The 24,738-nt window shown below is 45.4% G+C and overlaps 1 protein-coding gene across 3 annotated transcripts in view; it reads right to left on the bottom strand.

Moving 5' to 3' along the window:
• The window catches only part of LOC110491169 (brefeldin A-inhibited guanine nucleotide-exchange protein 2), a 47,418-nt gene extending 23,675 nt beyond the window's left edge, over window positions 1-23,743 (bottom strand). Inside the window, exons 1-17 of one of the 3 annotated variants that reach the window (XM_036947654.1) lie at window positions 23,303-23,743; window positions 18,153-18,183; window positions 17,713-17,836; window positions 16,510-16,656; window positions 10,450-10,629; window positions 9,535-9,772; window positions 7,588-7,782; window positions 7,224-7,348; window positions 6,891-7,024; window positions 6,233-6,467; window positions 5,290-5,389; window positions 4,578-4,717; window positions 2,861-2,969; window positions 2,582-2,771; window positions 2,317-2,428; window positions 1,845-2,050; window positions 34-118 (exon numbers count right to left, since the gene is read on the bottom strand). In XM_036947654.1, coding sequence (XP_036803549.1) covers window positions 34-118; window positions 1,845-2,050; window positions 2,317-2,428; window positions 2,582-2,771; window positions 2,861-2,969; window positions 4,578-4,717; window positions 5,290-5,389; window positions 6,233-6,467; window positions 6,891-7,024; window positions 7,224-7,348; window positions 7,588-7,782; window positions 9,535-9,772; window positions 10,450-10,629; window positions 16,510-16,656; window positions 17,713-17,836; window positions 18,153-18,183; window positions 23,303-23,468 — 2,517 coding nt within the window. In that variant the 5' untranslated portion in view covers window positions 23,469-23,743. Of the gene's footprint in view, window positions 1-33; window positions 119-1,844; window positions 2,051-2,316; window positions 2,429-2,581; window positions 2,772-2,860; window positions 2,970-4,577; window positions 4,718-5,289; window positions 5,390-6,232; window positions 6,468-6,890; window positions 7,025-7,223; window positions 7,352-7,587; window positions 7,783-9,534; window positions 9,773-10,449; window positions 10,630-16,509; window positions 16,657-17,712; window positions 17,837-18,152; window positions 18,184-23,302 lie in introns of all 3 variants that reach the window. The other 2 variants (XM_036947655.1, XM_036947653.1) reach the window with 2 other exon arrangements.
• Window positions 23,744-24,738: the final 995 nt, after the last annotated feature.

The raw sequence follows: 24,738 nt of genomic DNA, 5'->3' as shown, positions 1-24,738 counted from the left end.
TTTTTTTAAAGACTGACTGGTTGATGTTCTGACCTGTGGACTGTGCAGGTCTGTGGTCAGCATGATGATGGAGAAGGCCAAGACGTAGGCTGTGTCTGCACTGGCAAACTCCCCCTGTCTGCAGGGGCAAGATCATGTGGTGTCACGTCAATGTAACACGGGGGGAGTGACACATCAATATAACACAGGGGGGGGGGGGGGGGGGGGGGGAGTGACACATCAATATAACACGTGGGGGGGGGGGGGGAGTAACACATCAATATAACACGGGGGGGAGGGGGGGGGGGAGTAACACATCAATATAACACAGGGGGGGGGGAGTAACACATCAATATAACACGGGGGGGGGGAGTAACACATCAATATAACACGGGGGGGAGGGGGGGGGGGAGTAACACATCAATATAACACAGGGGGGGGGGAGTAACACATCAATATAACACGGGGGGGAGGGGGGGGGAGTAACACATCAATATAACACGGGGGGGGGGGAGTAACACATCAATATAACACGGGGGGGGGGGAGTAACACATCAATATAACACGGGGGGGAGGGGGGGGGGGAGTAACACATCAATATAACACGGGGGGGGGGTGACACATCAATATAACACAGGGGGGGGGGGAGTGACACATCAATATAGCACAGAGGGGGAGAGTAACACATCAATATAACACAGGGGGGAGTGACACATCAATATAACACAGGGGGGGGGGGAGTGACACATCAATATAACACAGGGGGGGGGAGTGACACATCAATATAACACGGGGGGGAGAGTAACACATCAATATAACACAGGGGGGGGAGTGACACATCAATATAACACAGGGGGGGGGGGGAGTGACACATCAATATAACACAGGGGGGGGGAGTGACACATCAATATAACACAGGGGGGGGAGAGTAACACATCAATATAACACAGGGGGGGGGAGTGACACATCAATATAACACAGGGGGGGAGTGACACATCAATATAACACAGGGGGGGGGGGAGTGACACATCAATATAACACAGGGGGGGGGGGGAGTGACACATCAATATAACACAGGGGGGGGGAGTGACACATCAATATAACACAGGGGGGGGGGAGAATAACACATCAATATAACACAGGGGGGGGGAGTGACACATCAATATAACACAGGGGGGGGGAGTGACACATCAATATAACACAGGGGGGGGGGAGTGACACATCAATATAACACAGGGGGGGGGAGAGTAACACATCAATATAACACAGGGGGGGGAGTGACACATCAATATAACACAGGGGGGGGGGAGAGTAACACATCAATATAACACGGGGGGGAGGGGGGAGTGACACATCAATATAACACAGGGGGGGGAGTGACACATCAATATAACACAGGGGGGGGAGTGACACATCAATATAACACAGGGGGGGGGAGAGTAACACATCAATATAACACAGGGGGGAGGGGGAGTAACACATCAATATAACACAGGGGGGGGAGTGACACATCAATATAACACAGGGGGGGGGAGAGTAACACATCAATATAACACGGGGGGGAGGGGGGAGTGACACATCAATATAACACAGGGGGGGGGGGGAGTGACACATCAATATAACACGGGGGGGGGGGGGGGGGAGTAGCACATCAATATAACACAGGGGGGGGGGGAGTGACACATCAATATAACACGGGGGGGGGGGGGGGGGGGGGGGGGAGTAGCACATCAATATAACAGACATTAAAGACGCAACATCCACACAGTATCTATAACTGAGGACGTTCTTCATGACAGGTTTCCAGGGAGTGTATAAAATCTCAATGCCTCCCCCTGCAGGTAGCCTACAGCCACATTCCTCACCCCTGGTTACACTCCAGGTATCGGGCAGCAAACTTCTCCATGAGCCTGTCAATCTTCTGGGCCTCTCCAGGGAGCCGGAAGCCCTCCAGGAAAGCCCTCAGAGCAGAGACAAAGTCGCGACCACAGAAGTCCAGCTGGTCCACATAGTTGTACATCACCTCCTTGTTGAAACGGATATTCTCCCCCAGGTACTCCCCTACCTGTGTCTATAGAGAGGAGAGGAAATAAATAAAAACGTTTATTTAGAGTTTATTTTATTTAACCTTTATATAACCACAGAAGTCCGTTATATACACAACAGCGTTTTACAATGACAACCTATTTTTTTTTTTTTTTGTACAAAGTAACGGCTGAGCACATCACAAAAACAACCTGCTACATACTCTGGAGGGGATACTGAATCAAAGTTCTCCATGTTTGCCCAGTGATACAAGTTGGGTGAAGGGCTATGAGGTTGTGGTGAGGAGCTCACCGTATCCAAGCGCTCCTCTTGATGCAGGAACTGGGCGATTTCCTCCGCTGTGGTTCCCAGCATGCCTTGGTCTTGTAAGTACTGGACACCTCGCTTGGGCTTTTTGTTGAACCTTGAGAGATGGTGACACAAATAATCTATGGCTACTACAGATATCATTAGATAGGACTCGAGACATCTCCCTGACTGATATACAGGTACAGAGAACATCTCCCTGACTGATAGACAGGTACAGAGAACATCAGAGGGGAGGACAGTGACTCACAGCTCAATGCCGTGCTCAATGACGTCCTTTTGTTGTTTGATGACCTCATACTGTTCTGGGTGGTCAGGCTGGGAGGACTGGACACTAGATGACATGGTGGAGTCCAGAGAGCTGACGCTGCCTCTACGAGACGTCGTCTGGTCAGGAAGCTTGCGCTCCGCACCGTCACCATCCGACGGCTGCTCCTGGCCTGGGTCACACACACACACACACAGCAGGGTCAAGACACACCCACCTAGTTGTTCACAGCTAGACACACACACAGCTCATTATACTCACCGAGGTTGGCCTGCAGGTTGGGGTTGACATACATGTCTCTGCTCCACTCCACCATGCATTTCAGAATGGACACCAGACACTCCAGGCCCTTCTTACGCAGACTCAGCTCCTGGAAAATACAGTACCAGTCAAAAGATTGGACACACCTACTCATGCAAGGGTTTATCTTCATTATTTTTAAGATTTTCTACATTGCAGAATAATAGTGAAGACATCAAAACTATTAAATAACACATATGGAATCATGCAGTAACCAAAAAAAGTGTTAAACAAATCCAAATATATTTTAGATTCTTCAAAGTAGCCACCCTTTGGCTTGATGACAGCTTTCCACACTCTTGGCATTCTCTCAACGAGCTTCCTGAGGTAGTCACCTTGGATGCTTTTCCAACAGTCTTGAAAGACTTCCCACTTATGCTGAGCACTTGTTGGCTGCTTTTCCTTCACTCTGCTGTCCAATTCATCCCAAACCATCTCAATTGGGTTGAGGTCGGGTGATTGTCACTCTCCTTCTTGGTCAAATAGCCCTTACACAGCCTGGAGGTGTGTTGGGTCAGTGTCCTGTTGAAAAACAAATGATCGTCCCACCAAGCCCAAACCAGATGGGATGGCGTATCACTGCAGAATGCGGTGGTAGCCATGCTGGTTAAGTGTGCCTTGAATTCTAAATAAATCACTGACAGTGTCACCAGCAAAGCCTCCCACACCATCACACCTCCCCCTCCATGCTTCACGGCGAGAACCACACATGCGGAGATCATCCCTTCACCTACTCGGCATCTCACAATGCCATGACCATCGGAACCAAAAATCTCAAATTTGGACTCGGAGCAAAGGACAGATGTCCAATGTCCATTGTGTTTCTTGGCCAAAGCTGTCTCTTCTTCTTCGTGTCCTTTAGTAGTAGTTTCACAAATTAACTTTTTATTTATTTATTTTACCTTTATTTAACTAGGCAAGTCAGTTAAGAACAAATTCTTATTTTCAATGACTGCCTAGGTTCCTTCCTGCCTAGTTAAATAAAGGTAAAATAAGGTAAAATAGGTTCCTAGGCAGTCATTGAAAATAAGAATTTGTTCTTAACTGCCTGTTCAGGGGCAGAATGACAGATTTGTACCTTGTCAGCTCGGGGGTTTGAACTTGCAACCTTCCGGTTATTAGTCCAACGCTCTAACCACTAGGCTACCCTGCCGCCCCATTAACAAGGCACACGTGTTAATTGAAAAGCATTCCAGGTGACTACCTCATGAAGCTGGTTGAGAGGATGCCAAGAGTGTGGAAAGCTGTCATCAAGCCAAAGGGTGGCTACTTTGAAGAATCTAAAATATGAACTATATTTTTATTTGTTTAAAACTTTTTTTGGTAACTACATGATTCCATGTGTTATTTCATAGTTTGTAGAACAACTGTGAAGACATCAAATTAGAAGTAAGAAAAGAAAAACCCTTGAATGAGTAGCTGTGTTCAAACTTTTAACTGGTACTGTATTTCTCCTGTTAATGGTCACAGAAACAGATGAATGACTGAAAATCCAACCATGATTTGGTATATATTTGTATAACTCTGTGTAAATCCCTCTGTCTCTAAATGTTGTCTATCACTAGCAGCACCATACCACCAGGTCACATTCTGACTGTCAAGGTAGCTGGCGAATAAAAGTGATTCTAATTCTGACCATATTTGGTAGGTAACTACTGACAGGTCAGTGTGAGGTCACCTGTAGAGGGGTCATCCCCAGCTCCTGGCCACTCCTTCCCATGGCAATCTTAGACAGGTCATTCACCAGACGCTCAAAGATGTTGGCAGCGTTCAGGTCACAGTCGTAGTTCACATAGATATCCACCACACACTGAGCATCTGGGGTGAAGGGTTTGAAGAGGGGGAGATTAAACTGAGACAGGTCTCACTGAGGGTTGAGTGGTAAATGGTACATAACACAGCAGCATGTGTTTTTACTTGAGGGGGAGATTAAACTGAGACAGGTCTCACTGAGGGTTGAGTGGTAAATGGTACATAACACAGCAGCATGTGTTTCTACTTGAGGGGGAGATTAAACTGGTTAGACAGGTCTCACTGAGGGTTGAGTGGTAAATGGTACATAACACAGCAGCATGTGTTTTTACTTGAGGGGGAGATTAAACTGAGACAGGTCTCACTGAGGGATGAGTGGTATATGGTACATAACACAGCATCATGTGTTTTTACTTGAGGGGGAGATTAAACTGAGACAGGTCTCAATGAGGGATGAGTGGTATATGGTACATAACACAGCAGCATGTGTTTTTACTTGAGGGGGAGATTAAACTGAGACAGGTCTCACTGAGGGATGAGTGGTATATGGTACATAACACAGCATCATGTGTTTTTACTTGAGGGGGAGATTAAACTGAGACAGGTCTCAATGAGGGATGAGCAGCATGTGTTTTTACTTGCACATATCCGTGTCAGGGTTTGAATGACCATCCACTTGTGTTCAAAGGAGCTGGATGACGTTTCCAGGATGGTCAGGAAAATCTCCCTGAAGAACACCTGAGTTCCAGAGAGTGAGGGGAGGGAGGAGAGAGTGAGGGGAGGGAGGAGAGAGAGAGTGGACGGAGGAGAGAGAGAGAGTGGAGGGGTAGAGAGAGAGAGGGGAGGGAGGAGAGAGAGAGTGGACGGAGGAGAGAGAGAGAGTGGAGGGGTAGAGAGAGAGAGTGGAGGGGTAGAGAGAGAGAGTGGAGGGGTAGAGAGAGAGAGTGGAGGGGTAGAGAGAGAGAGTGGAGGGGTAGAGAGAGAGAGAGTGAGGGGTAGAGAGAGAGAGTGAGGGGTAGAGAGAGTGAGTGAGGGGTAGAGAGAGTGAGTGAGGGGTAGAGAGAGAGTGAGGGGTAGAGAGAGAGTGAGGGGTAGAGAGAGTGAGAGAGGGAGGAGAGAGGGAGGGAGGGAGGAGAGAGGGAGGGAGGGAGGAGAGAGGGAGGGAGGGAGGAGAGAGGGAGGGAGGAGAGAGTGAGGGAGGAGAGAGTGAGGGAGGAAGGGAGGGAGTGAGGGAGTGAGGGAGTGAGGGAGTGAGGGAGTGAGGGAGTGAGGGAGTGAGGGAGTGAGGGAGTGAGGGAGGGAGGGAGGAGAGAGTGAGGGAGGGAGGGAGGGAGGGAGGAGAGAGTGGGGAGAGAGTGAGGGAGGGAGGAGAGAGGAGAGAGTGGGGAGAGAGTGAGGGAGGGAGGAGAGAGTGGGGAGAGAGTGAGGGAGGGAGGAGAGAGTGGGGAGAGAGTGAGGGGTGGAAAGATGGTAGATAGTCGCATCATTTATTTTCATTCCCTGTTGCCTATTCTGAACTGAATGACAGGACTCTAAATAAAATCCCAGATTAAACCTCTATTTAAGTCCTGCATCTCACACCTCAATCTGCATCTTGAGGTGGACTTTGAAGTGGGAGAGCAGGGTGAGGAAGATGGCGAGGGAGAGCTCGAACACCTCTGGCACAGAGGAGACACCGTTCTTCGAGAGGGCCACACACAGGTACTGCTTGATGGCGTTGACAAACATCTCGTGGGAGCGGAAGACAGGCCCCGCCCCCTGGAGCACAGACAGCAGCAGCTGCAGGGACACCACCTTGGAGCGCAGCTCGTGAGACCTGAGGGCGAGAGAGAGAGGGCGAGAGAGAGAGGGCGAGAGAGAGAGGGCGAGAGAGAGAGAGAGGTGAGTGACAGCTAGTGATATAGTCCTCTATTGGGGCCTGGTGGTCTTCTGTAGCTTAGCTAGTAACGCTTGAAGCTTGCAACACCAGGATAGTTGGTTCAATTCCCGGGACCACCCGTACACAGAATGTATACATGCACACATGACTTAAGTCGCTTATGGGTAAAACAAGTCTGCTAAATGACATTACTGTGAACAGAAAGCAGAAAAATGTGGACTTGGTTTAGGTGATGAGATGAAGGGAAAGGTGAAGTTGTGGGTGTGAACTGAGCGGGGAAGCGAGGGCTGAAGGGCTAGTGGATGATGAGCTGAAGGGCTAGTGGATGATGGGCTGAAGGGCTAGTGGATGATGTCTCACTTTGGGTCAGGGGATCCGTCCGCCAGCGGCTTCATGGACAGTTTGCAGAGGGAGCGGAAGACCAGGAAGGCGTCTTTCTGCAGGATGTGTGAGAAACCAACAGCGTTCTGGACACCCTGCATGGACTCTAAATCCTAAAAGACACGACGAGAAAACAAACAAACAAACAAAAAACAGAACAGCTTTAAAATGTACCATGCAATTGTCAATACATAACTAAAACTGAGCATAACTATGTATAATTAATTAAGGGTAAAAAATCATCAGGAATCACAGTTCCCATTAAAACTTTTGATGTGACACATCCTCATTCCAAGATAAGAGATCACTTACCAAGATGTCTGTAGAGGACACGGAACCATGGTCACCCATAATGCCGTTCATCTGGTTCCTAACTGTCCTGGGTGTAGGGGGCATCAGATCAGGGTGCTCTGGTGGTATGTGCGGGGGATGGTCCCCTGCTGTGTGGAGGGGTGGAACAGACCAGTCCATAAAACACATTTGATTGTAAGGCCTTTTCTACATCAGCAGATGTCACAAAGCGCTTTTCCAGCCTGAAACCCCAAGCAGCAAGCAATGCAGAAGCACAATGGCCTGGAAAAACTACAAGGCAGGAACCTTGATACAGGTGTGTAAATGACAGGCAAGCCATGAATAACAAACTGTCCACTCACTCCGATCACAACCAATTACTGACCTTGTGCAGTTTGGGTCTGTGGTTCTGGTTCTGCGGCCACGTCCTCCACCACATCAGTCGTTGGTTGCTCTGTTGGCTTTGAATCGACCTGACCTACTCCCGATGTCCCCCTCTCCCCTAATTCTGATCCCCCTCCCCCTTCCTCTACTGACTGTGTTACTGTTGGTGGTGTTTCTGGAAGTGGATCATTAAAAACTATTGATGAGGAAAAAAGACCAAGTGTCAAATTGATGAGGATGATGTGAGCTTCAGAAATGTCTTACAATAAAATCATGATCTATGGCAGCCAACCCTGTTCCTGGAGAGCGACACTCCTGTAGGTTTTCACTCCAACCCTGTTCCTGGAGAGCGACACTCCTGTAGGTTTTCACTCCAACCCTGTTCCTGGAGAGCGACACTCCTGTAGGTTCACTCCAACCCTGTTCCTGGAGAGCGACACTCCTGTAGGTTTTCACTCCAACCCCGTTCCCGGAGAACTACCCTCCTGTAGGTTCTCACTCCAACCACAGTTGTAGATAACCAGATTTGTCTCATCAACCAGAAAATGATTAACATGAAGTGTGTGGTCCTTCCGAATGGTGCAGAGGTCTAAGGCACTGCATTGCTTGAGGTGTCACTAGAGACCCGGGTTTGATTCCAGGCTGTGCCACAACCGGCTGTGAACGGGAGTCCCATAGGGTGGCGCACAATTGGCCCAGTGTCATCCGGGTTTGGGGGGGGGGGGTTACTTGACTCACCGAGCTCTAGCGACTCCTTGTGGCAGTCTAGGCACCTGCAGGCTGATTTCTGTCATCAGTTAAACAGTGTTTCCTCCTACACATTGGTGTAGCTGGCTTCAGGGTTAAGCGAGCGGATTTGGCGCGTCATGTTTCGGAGGACGCACTACTCAACCGTCGCCTCTCCCGAGTCCGTTGGGGAGTTGCAGCGATGAAACAAGATCGTACTTGAAAATGGGAGGGGAAAAAGGCGTACATTTGTTTATAATAACTTTTAAAAATCAAGTGCGCTCGATTAAGGTTGTAGTGTAAACCTATAGGATGGTAGCAGGGTTGGAGAGCCCTAGTGTAAACCTATAGGACGGTAGCTCTCCGGGAACAGGGTTAGAGAGCCCTAGTGTAAACCTATAGGATGGTAGCAGGGTTGGAGAGCCCTAGTGTAAACCTATAGGACGGTAGCTCTCCGGGAACAGGGTTAGAGAGCCCTAGTGTAAACCTATAGGATGGTAGCAGGGTTGGAGAGCCCTAGTGTAAACCTATAGGACGGTAGCTCTCCGGGAACAGGGTTAGAGAGCCCTAGTGTAAACCTATAGGATGGTAGCAGGGTTGGAGAGCCCTAGTGTAAACCTATAGGATGGTAGCAGGGTTGGAGAGCCCTAGTGTAAACCTATAGGATGGTAGCAGGGTTGGAGAGCCCTAGTGTAAACCTATAGGATGGTAGCAGGGTTGGAGAGCCCTAGTGTAAACCTATAGGACGGTAGCTCTCTGGGAACAGGGTTAGAGAGCCCTAGTGTAAACCTATAGGATGGTAGCAGGGTTGGAGAGCCCTAGTGTAAACCTGTAGGACGGTAGCTCTCTGGGAACAGGGTTAGAGAGCCCTAGTGTAAACCTATAGGATGGTAGCAGGGTTGGAGAGCCCTAGTGTAAACCTGTAGGACGGTAGCTCTCTGGGAACAGGGTTAGAGAGCCCTAGTGTAAACCTATAGGATGGTAGCAGGGTTGGAGAGCCCTAGTGTAAACCTATAGGACGGTAGCTCTCTGGGAACAGGGTTGTAGAGCCCTAGTGTAAACCTATAGGACGGTAGCAGGGTTGGAGAGCCCTAGTGTAACCCTGTAGGACGGTAGCTCTCTGGGAACAGGGTTGTAGAGCCCTAGTGTAAACCTATAGGACAGTAGCTCTCTGGGAACAGCACAGATGGATGCTAAGTATGAATACAAAGAAGGCCAATACCTGGACGTGGTGTGTCCTCTCTGTGCTCCTCTGTAGCAGTCACATCCTCCTCAGTCTTGCACTCCTCCGGTTGGCCATTGATGGTATTAAGGTCCAGTGTGCTGGCTGCAGGAAAAGGGGTCCCGTTGAGGTCTGGGGTGGAGTCTGACCGGGGGGAACCACCAGACATCTGCCCAGGGGAAGGGGAAGGGTTCTGCTTGGGCAGACATAGTCTATCCTTCTCCTGAGCCTCTATAGCCTGTATAGATGCAGGGAAATGAACAGACCAGCCATGATCAACACAACTAGTCAGACCACCAAACTAACTGCAGGTCAATACCAGCCAATGAACCAGTCAACTAATAGGACTAGGAGACACGGGCCGTTCCACCCCGACTCGAGAAGGAGACACGGGCCGTTCCACCCCGACTCGGGAAGGAGACACGGGCCGTTCCACCCCGACTCGGGAAGGAGACACGGGCCGTTCCACCCCGACTCGGGAAGGAGACACGGGCCGTTCCACCCCGACTCGGGAAGGAGACGCGGGCCGTTCCACCCCGACTCGGGAAGGAGACGCGGGCCGTTCCACCCCGACTCGGGAAGGAGACGCGGGCCGTTCCACCCCGACTCGGGAAGGAGACGCGGGCCGTTCCACCCCGACTCGGGAAGGAGACGCGGGCCGTTCCATCCCGACTCGGGAAGGAGACACAAATACACTTATGGAGAAATTATTGAGATACGAGGAGTGTATCCATTTCTCGTCTAGTTCCAGAGTCTAGTTTCAATCCGGATATTTACATTCCCATTAGTCCATCAGCTCGCTCTAAGATGATACACACCAGCATCTATGATTGAGTCAAAGTGCATGTTATAGATGACTATGTACATATGAGAGTGATATGGACTGGTCTGGACAGGGGACAGTAGTGCACTGACCGCCTGAGTCTCCATGTGGGTGAAGATGACATTGACCATCTGTGTGAGCGTAGCCTTGGCGGTGGTCTGGTTGATGAGGTTACGGCTGGCCAGGTAGATGTTGTAACAGGTACGCACTGTCAGCAGAACCGTTCCCTCGTGGATCTCAATGTGAGGGGAGGTGACTGCCGTCAGCAGAGCCTACAGGAGAACAGAGAGGGGTCAGAACTAGGAATGCACAATTCCGGGAACTCCCCCCCCCAAAAAATCCCTGATTTTCCTGAAATCCTAGTTGGAAGTTTCGCAGAATCAGAAGGGAATAAGAAGGTTAATCTGTAATCCTCCAACCAGAATTTCTGGAAAACCAGGGATTTTATTAAAAAGTACCCTGAATTTTGGCATCGCTAGTCCATACAGACACAGAACAGAGAATACATAGTGTCTTTAACTACCTTTGTGAATTATAGAAGAACTATCTTATATACAGCATCTTTATATGTCGTAGGAATGTTTGTCAGTCCAATAAAACCTGTACACAACCGTGATAATAGTGGCGGGCAGCTTGTTTGAACACGACAGACTTTTGGACCCTCAACTCTGGAGCTCCACTATGGGAAGCTGAAATGAGCTCTGGTTATGTATCACGTCTCCTGTACAGCCAGCCGTAAGAGACGGATGTGGCTCCGGATACCTGTAGTATCACTACTATACCTGTAGTATCACTACTATACCTGTAGTATCACTACTATACCTGTAGCATCACTACTATACCTGTAGCATCACAACTATACCTGTAGCATCACTACTATACCTGTAGCATCACTACTATACCTGTAGCATCACTACTATACCTGTAGCATCACTACTATACCTGTAGCATCACTACTATACCTGTAGCATCACTACTATACCTGTAGCATCACTACTATACCTGTAGCATCACTACTATACCTGTAGCATCACTACTATACCTGTAGCATCACTACTATACCTGTAGCATCACTACTATACCTGTAGCATCACTACTATACCTGTAGCATCACTACTATACCTGTAGCATCACTACTATACCTGTAGCATCACTACTATACCTGTAGCATCACTACTATACCTGTAGCATCACTACTATACCTGTAGCATCACTACTATACCTGTAGCATCACTGCTATACCTGTAGCATCACTGCTATATCTGTAGCATCACTGCTATACCTGTAGCATCACTACTATATCTGTAGCATCACTACTATATCTGTAGCATCACTACTATATCTGTAGCATCACTACTATATCTGTAGCATCACTACTATACCTGTAGCATCACTACTATACCTGTAGCATCACTACTATACCTGTAGCATCACTACTATACCTGTAGCATCACTACTATACCTGTAGCATCACTACTATACCTGTAGCATCACTACTATACCTGTAGCATCACTACTATACCTGTAGCATCACTACTATACCTGTAGCATCACTACTATACCTGTAGCATCACTACTATACCTGTAGCATCACTACTATACCTGTAGCATCACTACTATACCTGTAGCATCACTACTATACCTGTAGCATCACTACTATACCTGTAGCATCACTACTATACCTGTAGCATCACTACTATACCTGTAGCATCACTACTATACCTGTAGCATCACTACTATACCTGTAGCATCACTACTATACCTGTAGCACCACTACTATACCTGTAGCACCACTACTATACCTGTAGCACCACTACTATACCTGTAGCACCACTACTATACCTGTAGCATCACTACTATACCTGTAGCATCACTACTATACCTGTAGCATCACTACTATACCTGTAGCATCACTACTATACCTGTAGCATCACTACTATACCTGTAGCATCACTACTATACCTGTAGCATCACTACTATACCTGTAGCATCACTACTATATCTGTAGCATCACTACTATATCTGTAGCATCACTACTATATCTGTAGCATCACTACTATACCTGTAGTATCACTGCTATATCTGTAGCATCACTACTATATCTGTAGCATCACTACTATACCTGTAGCATCACTACTATATCTGTAGCATCACTACTATATCTGTAGCATCACTACTATATCTGTAGCATCACTACTATATCTGTAGCATCACTACTATATCTGTAGCATCACTACTATACCTGTAGCATCACTACTATACCTGTAGCATCACTACTATACCTGTAGCATCACTACTATACCTGTAGCATCACTACTATATCTGTAGCATCACTACTATACCTGTAGCATCACTACTATACCTGTAGCATCACTACTATACCTGTAGCATCACTACTATACCTGTAGCATCACTACTATATCTGTAGCATCACTACTATACCTGTAGCATCACTACTATACCTGTAGCATCACTACTATATCTGTAGCATCACTACTATACCTGTAGCATCACTACTATACCTGTAGCATCACTACTATACCTGTAGCATCACTACTATACCTGTAGCATCACTACTATACCTGTAGCATCACTACTATACCTGTAGCATCACTACTATACCTGTAGCATCACTACTATACCTGTAGCATCACTACTATACCTGTAGCATCACTACTATACCTGTAGCATCACTACTATACCTGTAGCATCACTACTATATCTGTAGCATCACTACTATACCTGTAGCATCACTACTATACCTGTAGCATCACTACTATATCTGTAGCATCACTACTATATCTGTAGCATCACTACTATACCTGTAGCATCACTACTATACCTGTAGCATCACTACTATACCTGTAGCATCACTACTATACCTGTAGCATCACTACTATACCTGTAGCATCACTACTATATCTGTAGCATCACTACTATATCTGTAGCATCACTACTATATCTGTAGCATCACTACTATACCTGTAGCATCACTGCTATATCTGTAGCATCACTACTATATCTGTAGCATCACTACTATACCTGTAGCATCACTACTATATCTGTAGCATCACTACTATACCTGTAGCATCACTACTATACCTGTAGCATCACTACTATACCTGTAGCATCACTACTATACCTGTAGCATCACTACTATACCTGTAGCATCACTACTATACCTGTAGCATCACTACTATACCTGTAGCATCACTACTATATCTGTAGCATCACTACTATATCTGTAGCATCACTACTATATCTGTAGCATCACTACTATACCTGTAGTATCACTGCTATATCTGTAGTATCACTACTATACCTGTAGCATCACTACTATACCTGTAGCATCACTACTATATCTGTAGCATCACTACTATACCTGTAGCATCACTACTATACCTGTAGCATCACTACTATACCTGTAGCATCACTACTATACCTGTAGCATCACTACTATATCTGTAGCATCACTACTATATCTGTAGCATCACTACTATATCTGTAGCATCACTACTATACCTGTAGCATCACTGCTATATCTGTAGCATCACTGCTATACCTGTAGCATCACTACTATATCTGTAGCATCACTACTATATCTGTAGCATCACTACTATATCTGTAGCATCACTACTATATCTGTAGCATCACTACTATATCTGTAGCATCACTACTATACCTGTAGCATCACTACTATACCTGTAGCATCACTACTATACCTGTAGCATCACTACTATACCTGTAGCATCACTACTATACCTGTAGCATCACTACTATACCTGTAGCATCACTACTATACCTGTAGCATCACTACTATACCTGTAGCATCACTACTATACCTGTAGCATCACTACTATACCTGTAGCATCACTACTATACCTGTAGCATCACTACTATACCTGTAGCATCACTACTATACCTGTAGCATCACTACTATACCTGTAGCATCACTACTATACCTGTAGCATCACTACTATACCTGTAGCATCACTACTATACCTGTAGCATCACTACTATACCTGTAGCATCACTACTATACCTGTAGCATCACTACTATACCTGTAGCATCACTACTATACCTGTAGCATCACTACTATACCTGTAGCATCACTACTATACCTGTAGCACCACTACTATACCTGTAGCACCACTACTATACCTGTAGCACCACTACTATACCTGTAGCATCACTACTATACCTGTAGCATCACTACTATACCTGTAGCATCACTACTATACCTGTAGCATCACTACTATACCTGTAGCATCACTACTATACCTGTAGCATCACTACTATACCTGTAGCATCACTACTATATCTGTAGCATCACTACTATATCTGTAGCATCACTACTATATCTGTAGCATCACTACTATACCTGTAGTATCACTGCTATATCTGTAGCATCACTGCTATATCTGTAGCATCACTACTATACCTGTAGCATCACTACTATATCTGTAGCATCACTACTATATCTGTAGCATCACTACTATATCTGTAGCATCACTACTATATCTGTAGCATCACTACTATATCTGTAGCATCACTACTATATCTGTAGCATCACTACTATACCTGTAGCATCACTACTATACCTGTAGCATCACTACTATACCTGTAGCATCACTACTATATCTGTAGCATCACTACTATATCTGTAGCATCACTACTATACCTGTAGCATCACTACTATACCTGTAGCATCACTACTATACCTGTAGCATCACTACTATATCTGTAGCATCACTACTATACCTGTAGCATCACTACTATACCTGTAGCATCACTACTATATCTGTAGCATCACTACTATACCTGTAGCATCACTACTATACCTGTAGCATCACTACTATACCTGTAGCATCACTACTATACCTGTAGCATCACTACTATACCTGTAGCATCACTACTATACCTGTAGCATCACTACTATACCTGTAGCATCACTACTATACCTGTAGCATCACTACTATACCTGTAGCATCACTACTATACCTGTAGCATCACTACTATACCTGTAGCATCACTACTATACCTGTAGCATCACTACTATATCTGTAGCATCACTACTATACCTGTAGCATCACTACTATACCTGTAGCATCACTACTATATCTGTAGCATCACTACTATATCTGTAGTATCACTACTATATCTGTAGCATCACTACTATACCTGTAGCATCACTACTATACCTGTAGCATCACTACTATACCTGTAGCATCACTACTATATCTGTAGCATCACTACTATATCTGTAGCATCACTACTATATCTGTAGCATCACTACTATACCTGTAGTATCACTGCTATATCTGTAGTATCACTACTATATCTGTAGCATCACTACTATACCTGTAGCATCACTACTATATCTGTAGCATCACTACTATACCTGTAGCATCACTACTATACCTGTAGCATCACTACTATACCTGTAGCATCACTACTATACCTGTAGCATCACTACTATACCTGTAGCATCACTACTATACCTGTAGCATCACTACTATACCTGTAGCATCACTACTATACCTGTAGCATCACTACTATACCTGTAGCATCACTACTATACCTGTAGCATCACTACTATACCTGTAGCATCACTACTATATCTGTAGCATCACTACTATATCTGTAGCATCACTACTATATCTGTAGCATCACTACTATATCTGTAGCATCACTACTATATCTGTAGCATCACTACTATATCTGTAGCATCACACTGGGATGTGGAAAATAATGGGCAGCAATTTGTCCTGAGAGGCAACTAGGACCAGTCAAAAGTTTGGACACAGCTACTCATTACAGGTCCTCTTTATTTAAACTAGGTTCTACATTGTAGCATAACAGTGAAGACATCTAAACTATGACATAACACACATGGAATCATGTAATAACTAAAAAGTGATAAACAAATCAAAATATACTTTATATTTGAAATTCTTCAAAGTAGCCACCCTTTGCCTTGATGACAGCTTTGCACACTCTTTCTTGGCAATGTAGAAAACAGTAAAAATAAAGAAAAACCCTTGAATGAGTAGGTGTGTCCAAACGTTTGATTGGTTCTGTATATGTTCTGTATAAATAAGTAGCAATTCATTAAAGGAGAGGTTTAAGATGGATGGGGTCCCTGCCAGACCTTGACGATCTGCAGTTGCACCCCCTCGTCTGTCTGTGGGCCCTGGAAACAGTTACAAATGGTCTCCAGTAACCGGTCGATGAGCCTCTTCCCTGGAGCACTACTGTCAGAGGCATTGCCCGTGATGTGGCCATACGCAATGAGCTTCTGCCATGGGGAGAGGGGAGAGATTGTGGAGAGAGTGAGCATCTGTGGCATTTAGAAGGAGTCGGACATCCACAAGTCAGACATTTCTGAGGAGACACAACAGGTGTAAGATCATATTAAGTCCATGTGGCATTTACAAGAAAAGAATCTGACACGTACACAGTTTACCTAGTTTACAAATGCTTGCATGCCAGTTCCCTAAACATTGCAGTACAATCATCGACATCAACAATAAATCAAAAAGCCAGATAAAAAAAATATTAATTATATAATATATATTTATATTAAATATGACTGATATGTACACACAATAAGATATACAGTTTAGAACTAGATCACAATAAATAATGATCTGACAGATGCTTATATTCCTCCTATTTCACACATGCATAGAAGCGTGTATTAAGCATGTGTGAACTGGAAGTATGTTTGTTGCATATCCCAACTCCCCTTGGAAAGCGGGGTCAGGGACAGACATGATCAACGGCGACCCTGGAGCAATTAGGCTTAAGTTACTGGCCCAACGCTCTAACCACTAGGCTACGTGCTGCTATGTCAAGTAAGACAATAGGACAGTGAGACAGTGAATAGGACAGTGAGACAATAGGACAGTGAGACAGTGAATAGGACAGTGAGACAATAGGACAGTGAGACAGTGAATAGGACAGTGAGACAGTGAATAGGACAGTGAGACGGTGACAGTAGGACAGTGAGACAGTAGGACAGTGAGACAGTAAACAGTGATAGTAAAATGGTGACAGTGAGACAGTAGGACAGTGAGACAGTAGGACAGTGAGACAGTAAACAGTGATAGTAAAATGGTGACAGTGAGACAGTAGGACAGTGAGACAGTAGGACAGTGAGACAGTAGGACAGTGAGACAGTAGGACAGTGAGACAGTTGAGTAAACTATATATAATACAACAGGTTGTAGACCTTACAGTGAAACGCTTACTTACGGTCCACACCCGTTGTATTCGGCACATGTAACAAATTGAAATGTAATACGTATGAGTGTTGGTGTGTTTAAGTCCTTTGATGTGTAAACCTGCGTACCTGTAAGCAGTCCAACGAGGTGCTGACAACGCGTGGGGACTTTGATTGACAGGCGAGCTCAAAAGGCAGCACGTATTGGTCAGCTTCAATGTAGTTTGCTCGGGGCGGGACCACTGAGCCATCTCTGGAGAAAGGAGCCACAGCACGAGGTTATGATGACATGCAGGCCTCAGGACATCCCAAGTTTAATAACCACTAATGACAGCGGTGACTGCTTAAAAGGGAGAGCATGACAGCTGTTTCCTGTAGCCTTCTAGTCGTTGTGCTAACGCTAGATAGCAAAAGCTCCAGAAACTCACTTAAACTTCCTGCTAACCGCACGCAGAGAGAAAAAAAAACTGCTACAAAATATATTGCAGTATCCCTTTAATAAGTGCATCAAACCAAACACCTGTCCATGAGCTGCAGATACTTCCGGAGAGAAAGGGGTTTGAACTTACTTTTGCTTCTCAAGCTCGATTTTGATTTCATCTGTGAAGTGAAAAAAAAAAAAAAAAAAAGGAACAAGATTAGTGAGGTCTGAACTTTGACCTTTAGACCTGATGAACGTGTTTCTGTGTTTTAGGCATAACTGATCATTAATTTCACTAGCATAAAAATACCAGTATCAACATACCATGAATACAGTTAGCATTAGCAAATTAAAATGTGCAAATTTCACAACCTCAAAACCCATAAACCTCTTGCTAATGACCAGAGACAATCTTATCGCCTTAACATTGGTGACAGCTTTGGGCAGAGCAAAGATCCTGTGTTCGAAGCAGATCTGTCAGAACAGGCCGAAATGCACCACTGTAAGTCACCATTTTCCTTATCTAGCCTAGTAGGTCTGAGCATTAGCAATAGTGCATACATACAAGGCCAGACCTTGATGTGACCAAATTGGGCTGCTGTATCCCAGAACTTCACATGCTGAGATGCTTGGCAACTGCTGACACACAAGACCCAAAGTTGTTCTCAAGGCAGGCACACGAGGTAGAACAGGGAGCATCGAGTACACTCTGTGGAAATAGCCTACAGCCGTTGTCGACTCAACTGCAGCTTGGCCCTGTGCTCCTCTCAACTGTGTGTGACTGTCTGTGTGATATCAGGGGGGGAAATGAAGAGCACAGAAGACAGAATTCCCATTGTCCGCTGCAACAATGAACATTAAAGTTGTGTTGTATAGTAAATATGAAAGAAAAAAAACTGCAGACTCTCCCAAGGCTCACCTGGGATCCATAAATAAGCCATCAGCTGTAGAAGCAGCATTATAGCCTAATTACTGCACCACTGTACATCTCCAGTTGCTCATCTCATCTCCCCTTAACAACAACAACAAATAGAACTTGTGCTATAGTCTACATTTCATAATCTAGGACTGGGGTTCACAAACTTTTCCCCCACTCGGGGGCCCTCCCTTCCAGCATTGGGGGAACATCCTGGGGAACATCCTGCCCCCCTCTCTCCAGTGCATTCTACTATTACAACTTTCAGGAGAATGTTTAAATCCGAATTGAGTTCCTGTTTTGGGGTGGGAACCACTGATCTAGGAAACAGCACAGTAAAAAAAATAATAACTATGGTGCCAGTGTCTAGGACATGTCATTTCTCAACGGCATGCGTGTGGGTACACTCAAACTAGGTGGAACCACAGTCAATTGGCCACTCACAGTTTGTGAAAAAGACTGGCTAATTTTAGTCAGAGGACGAGGATCCATTGAGGCATGCTCATTAAGTGATTCCATATGAAACCATGACAACAACAAAAAAACATTATTTGGGGGGTTTTGTATGGAATCACACCATTATAAACATGTTATCAGATTAAAGAAACCCAAATCAAATCAAACTTTATTTGCCAAATGCGCCGAAAACAACAAGTGTAGACCTTACCGTGAAATGCTTTCTTACAGGCCATTAACCAACAGTGTAGACTTTACTGTGAAATGCTTTCTTACAAGCCATTAACCAACAGTGTAAACTTTACTGTGAAATGCTGACTTACAAGCCCCTAACCAACAGTGTAGACCTTACCGTGAAATGCTGACTTACAGGCCATTAACCAACAGTGTAAACTTTACTGTGAAATGCTGACTTACAAGCCCCTAACCAACAGTGTAGACCTTACCGTGAAATGCTGACTTACAAGCCCCTAACCAACAGTGTAGACTTTACCGTGAAATGCTTTCTTACAAGCACTCAACCAACAGTGTAGACTTTACAGTGAAATGCTGACTTACAGGCCCTTAACCAACAGTGTAGACCTTACTGTGAAATGCTGACTTACAAGCCCTTAACCAACAGTGTAGACTTTACCGTGAAATGCTGACTTACAAGCCCTCAACCAACAGTGTAGACCTTACTGTGAAATGCTGACTTACAAGCCATTAACCAACAGTGTAGACCTTACTGTGAAATGCTGACTTACAAGCCCTTAACCAACAGTGTAGACTTTACTGTGAAATGCTTTCTTACAAGCCCTTAACCAACAGTGTAGACTTTACTGTGAAATGCTTTCTTACCAGCCCTTAACCAACAGTGTAGACTTTACTGTGAAATGCTTTCTTACAAGCCCTTAACCAACAGTGTAGACTTTACTGTGAAATGCTTTCTTACCAGCCCTTAACCAACAGTGTAGACTTTACTGTGAAATGCTTTCTTACAAGCCCTTAACCAACAGTGTAGACTTTACTGTGAAATGCTTTCTTACCAGCCCTTAACCAACAGTGCAGTTCAAGAAGAAGAAAATAGTTACCAAGGAGACTAAAATAAAACGTAACACAATAAGAATAATGAGGCACCGGTACTGAGTCAATGTGGAGGTTATATACAGGGGGTACCGGTACAGAGTATGTGTGGAGGTTATATACAGGGGGCACCGGTACAGAGTCAGTGTGGAGGCTATATACAGGGGGCACCGGTACAGAGTCAGTGTGGAGGCTATATACAGGGGGTACCGGTACAGAGTCAATGTGGAGGCTATATACAGGGGGTACCGGTACAGAGTCAATGTGGAGGCTATATACAGGGGGTACCGGTACAGAGTCAATGTGGAGGCTATATACAGGGGGTACCGGTACAGAGTCAGTGTGGAGGCTATATACAGGGGGCACCGGTACAGAGTCAGTGTGGAGGCTATATACAGGGGGTACCGGTACAGAGTCAGTGTGGAGGCTATATACAGGGGGCACCGGTACTGAGTCAATGTGGAGGTTATATACAGGGGGCTCCGGTACAGAGTCAGTGTGGAGGTTATATACAGGGGGCTCCGGTACAGAGTCAGTGTGGAGGCTATATACAGGGGGTACCGGTACAGAGTCAATGTGGAGACTATATACAGGGTGTTACGGTACAGAGTCAATGTGGAGGCTATATACAGGGGGCACCGGTACTGAGTCAATGTGGAGGTTATATACAGGGGGCTCCGGTACAGAGTCAGTGTGGAGGCTATATACAGGGGGCACCGGTACCGAGTCAGTGTGGAAGTTATATACAGGGGGCACCGGTGCCGAGTCAGTGTGGAGGCTATATACAGGGGGGTACTTGTACTGAGTCAATGTGGAGGCTATATACAGGGGGCACCGGTACAGAGTCAATGTGGAGGCTATATACAGGGGGTACCTGTACAGAGTCAATGTGGAGGCTATATACAGGGGGCACCGGTACAGAGTCAATGTGGAGGCTATATACACGGGGCACCGGTACAGAGTCAATGTGGAGGCTATATACAGGGGCACCGGTACAGAGTCAATGTGGAGGCTATATACAGGGAGCACCGGTACAGAGTCAATGTGGAGGCTATATACAGGGGGCACCGGTACAGAGTCAATGTGGAGGCTATATACAGGGGGCACCGGTACAGAGTCAATGTGGAGGCTATATACAGGGGGTACCTGTACAGAGTCAATGTGGAGGCTATATACAGGGGGCACCGGTACAGAGTCAATGTGGAGGCTATATACAGGGGGTACCTGTACAGAGTCAATGTGGAGGCTATATACAGGGGCACCGGTACAGAGTCAATGTGGAGGCTATATACAGGGGGCACCGGTACAGAGTCAATGTGGAGGCTATATACAGGGGGCACCGGTACAGAGTCAGGGTGCAGGGGAATAGGCTAGTTGAGGTAATGTCCTGTACCCACCCATCATCATAAAGAATTTGGGCTATAACCAGGCAAGTAGGTTCTCCCCCCATAAACCAAACCACAACGGACACAACATCCGTGCCAATGAGAAAAGTATGCAATGAACAGAGCCTAAGTAAACTGTTTAGTGTACGGTGTGCTGAATATGAGCGTCTATGAGTGGGCTGGGCAATGTCAATACGGAGAGATTCATTTATTTGAAGGGAGCAAGGTCAACATTAACCCACCAGATGAATATGGTACTACTTCAGTACAGGGTTACCTGGCAGTGACTATGACTCGACTGGAATCTATCTATACTTAACATTATCCATTTTGACCTTCTCAAATAGTAATTGATTGCTGCTGATCTAGCTAGAAGTTCCCGCCATAAAAGACGTAGGGTCTCAAGACATTTTTTGGAAGATGGGCAGGGACTCCGCTACATCTCATACTAAACTGGCAGTAATAATGCCCATTAATTTACAGTAAAATGTCACGGACACATTATCCTTAAATTGACAGTAAAAGGTATACAGCTGGAACGTATCCTGTTCAGATGATCAAAGACAAGGTTACAGGATGTATCTCTCAACAAACACAAGAATGGGTGGTGTGTAAAACTAACGTCATCCCTCCACTGCTCAATGGAAAAGAACAGACGTCCCGAGTATCCTGGAGTTAATGTTGCGTTCACGTGCAATTCAGAACTAGGAATTTCGGGAAAAGTCCCACTTGCTAACTTGTTCTATTTAGGTAAAGGGGATACCTAGTCAGTTGTACAACATAGCATTCAACTGAAATGTGACTTCTGAATTTAACCCAACCCCTCTGAATCAGAGAGGTGCGCTGGTCTGCCATAATCGATATCCACCTCTTCGGCGCCCGGGGAAAAGTGGGTTAACTGCCTTGCTCAGGGGCAGAACGACAGATTATTACCTTGTCCGTTCGGGGTTTCGATCCGGCAACCTTTTGGTTACTAGTCCAACACTCTAACCACTAGGCTACTTAGCCACACGTGCCGCGTTCAATAAATCCACAAGTCGGACATTTCCGAGTTTACTAGTTCCGATTAGTATCTGAATGCGGCAGAAGTTGCCAGTTGATTTAACACAGGTGCCGTTCCGGTTAGGTGACAATACTACGTGTTGTACAATGACTGGTCCAATGGCTAGGTATCACGTTAACTAGCTAGCCAGCCAGCTGTTAAAGTTGACAGTGGTGAAAACATAGGACAGATCCAAGTGTTCACATGCAGTCAGATCTATGACAAGGCCCCACTATAAATCAGCCAGCGTTCAAAGACTGACGCGTTGAACATTATGCGGCGTTACAGCATGTTACACCAAACTGTCTAGGAAACTATAGTAGCTAGCTTGACAGTAATTAGTTAGCACGTAAGGGTTACCTAAAACATTACATTGAAGAAACAAAACATGCCTATGGGTGCAATGTCCTGGAATAAAAATACAACTCACGTACCAAGTGCTACTTGACAAGCTTTACGCAGCTGGCTGTGCTGGCTCCGCTTCACCTCCTTATCCGACAGGATTTTTTCCAGCGCCCTAGACAGAAACATGCTCTTGGTTTTTGTGCTTTCTGCCTGCTTCTGGTGGTGTTGTTGTTGAGCAAGACGTTGCTGTTGCATCTCTTGATATAACTTCTGCTATCTCAGGCCGTCATCTTCGACCTGGTGCATGCGAGAGAAAAAGACTAACGAAACCGGGCTATCGGTGTCTTGTCGATTCACCGAGTTTGTTGATGATGCTAACGCAGCACTGAGTCGCCATGTTGGTTACACGTCACGTGACTTTCAGCTGATTTTATTTGGCCGTTTTGTCCCCTCTACTGGATGAACGAATCTTTGGTTTTCCCACTAAAACCTTTACTATTTAACTTGGCAAGTCAGTTACGAACACATTCTTATTTACAATGACGGCCAACCCCGGGCCAATTGTGCGCTGCCCTATGGGACTCACAATCACGGCCGAATGGGGATTCAGCCTGGATTCGAACCAGGTGACGCCTCTTGTACTGAGATGCAGTGCCTCAGACCGCTGCGCCACACATGCTGATAATCAACGTCTCATCATAAACATTTCTTTCAGACAGTATTTACCCAAGACGTAACGTAACTTTTTAAAATTTATTTGGATTCTTCTGAAGGCAGCATATGGCTAAGAGATCTCTCGGGTGGGGGAGAAACATCACCATGCATACCATTTTAAGAATTGTATTTAAATTGTAATTTTGAAGTCAAGTTCGGACGGAACTGAATGATGATCTCTGGTCCAATATGTTGAACAAATCGAACGCTCGCACTGAAATAAAAACACGATTTATCCACCAGGTGGAGACAATAGACACAACCAGACACATACTAGCTATTATGTCCCCAACCCTGTTTAGTGTATTCTCTAACACATCCAGGTTCTCTACCATCCTGTTTACTGTATTCTCTAACACATCTAGGTTCTCTACCATCCTGTTTACTGTATTCTCTAAAACATCTAGGTTCTCTACCATCCTGTTTACTGTATTCTCTAACACATGCAGGTTCTCTACCATCCTGTTTACTGTATTCTCTAACACATGCAGGTTCTCTACCATCATGTTTAATGTATTCTCTAACACATCCAGGTTATCTACCATCATGTTTAATGTATTCTCTAACACATGCAGGTTCTCTCCCAGGAATAGAAGAATTCACAATATTGAAAGAAACAGTATGTCACACTGTATTTTATATCACCTATTGCATCTTGCCTATGCCGCTCTGTCATTGCTCATCCATATATTTATATGGATATATTCGTATGCCATTAATTTACTTAGATTTGTGTATTAGGTAGTTGTTGTGGAATTGTTAGATATTAGGATTTGTTGTGGAATTTGTTAGATATTACCTGTTAGATACT

Source organism: Oncorhynchus mykiss, chromosome 16, assembly GCF_013265735.2.
Source record: "Oncorhynchus mykiss isolate Arlee chromosome 16, USDA_OmykA_1.1, whole genome shotgun sequence".
Lineage (NCBI taxonomy): Eukaryota > Metazoa > Chordata > Actinopteri > Salmoniformes > Salmonidae > Oncorhynchus > Oncorhynchus mykiss.
The sequence above is the reverse complement of the archived record's forward strand: the minus strand, read 5'-3'. Positions and strand labels throughout refer to the sequence as shown.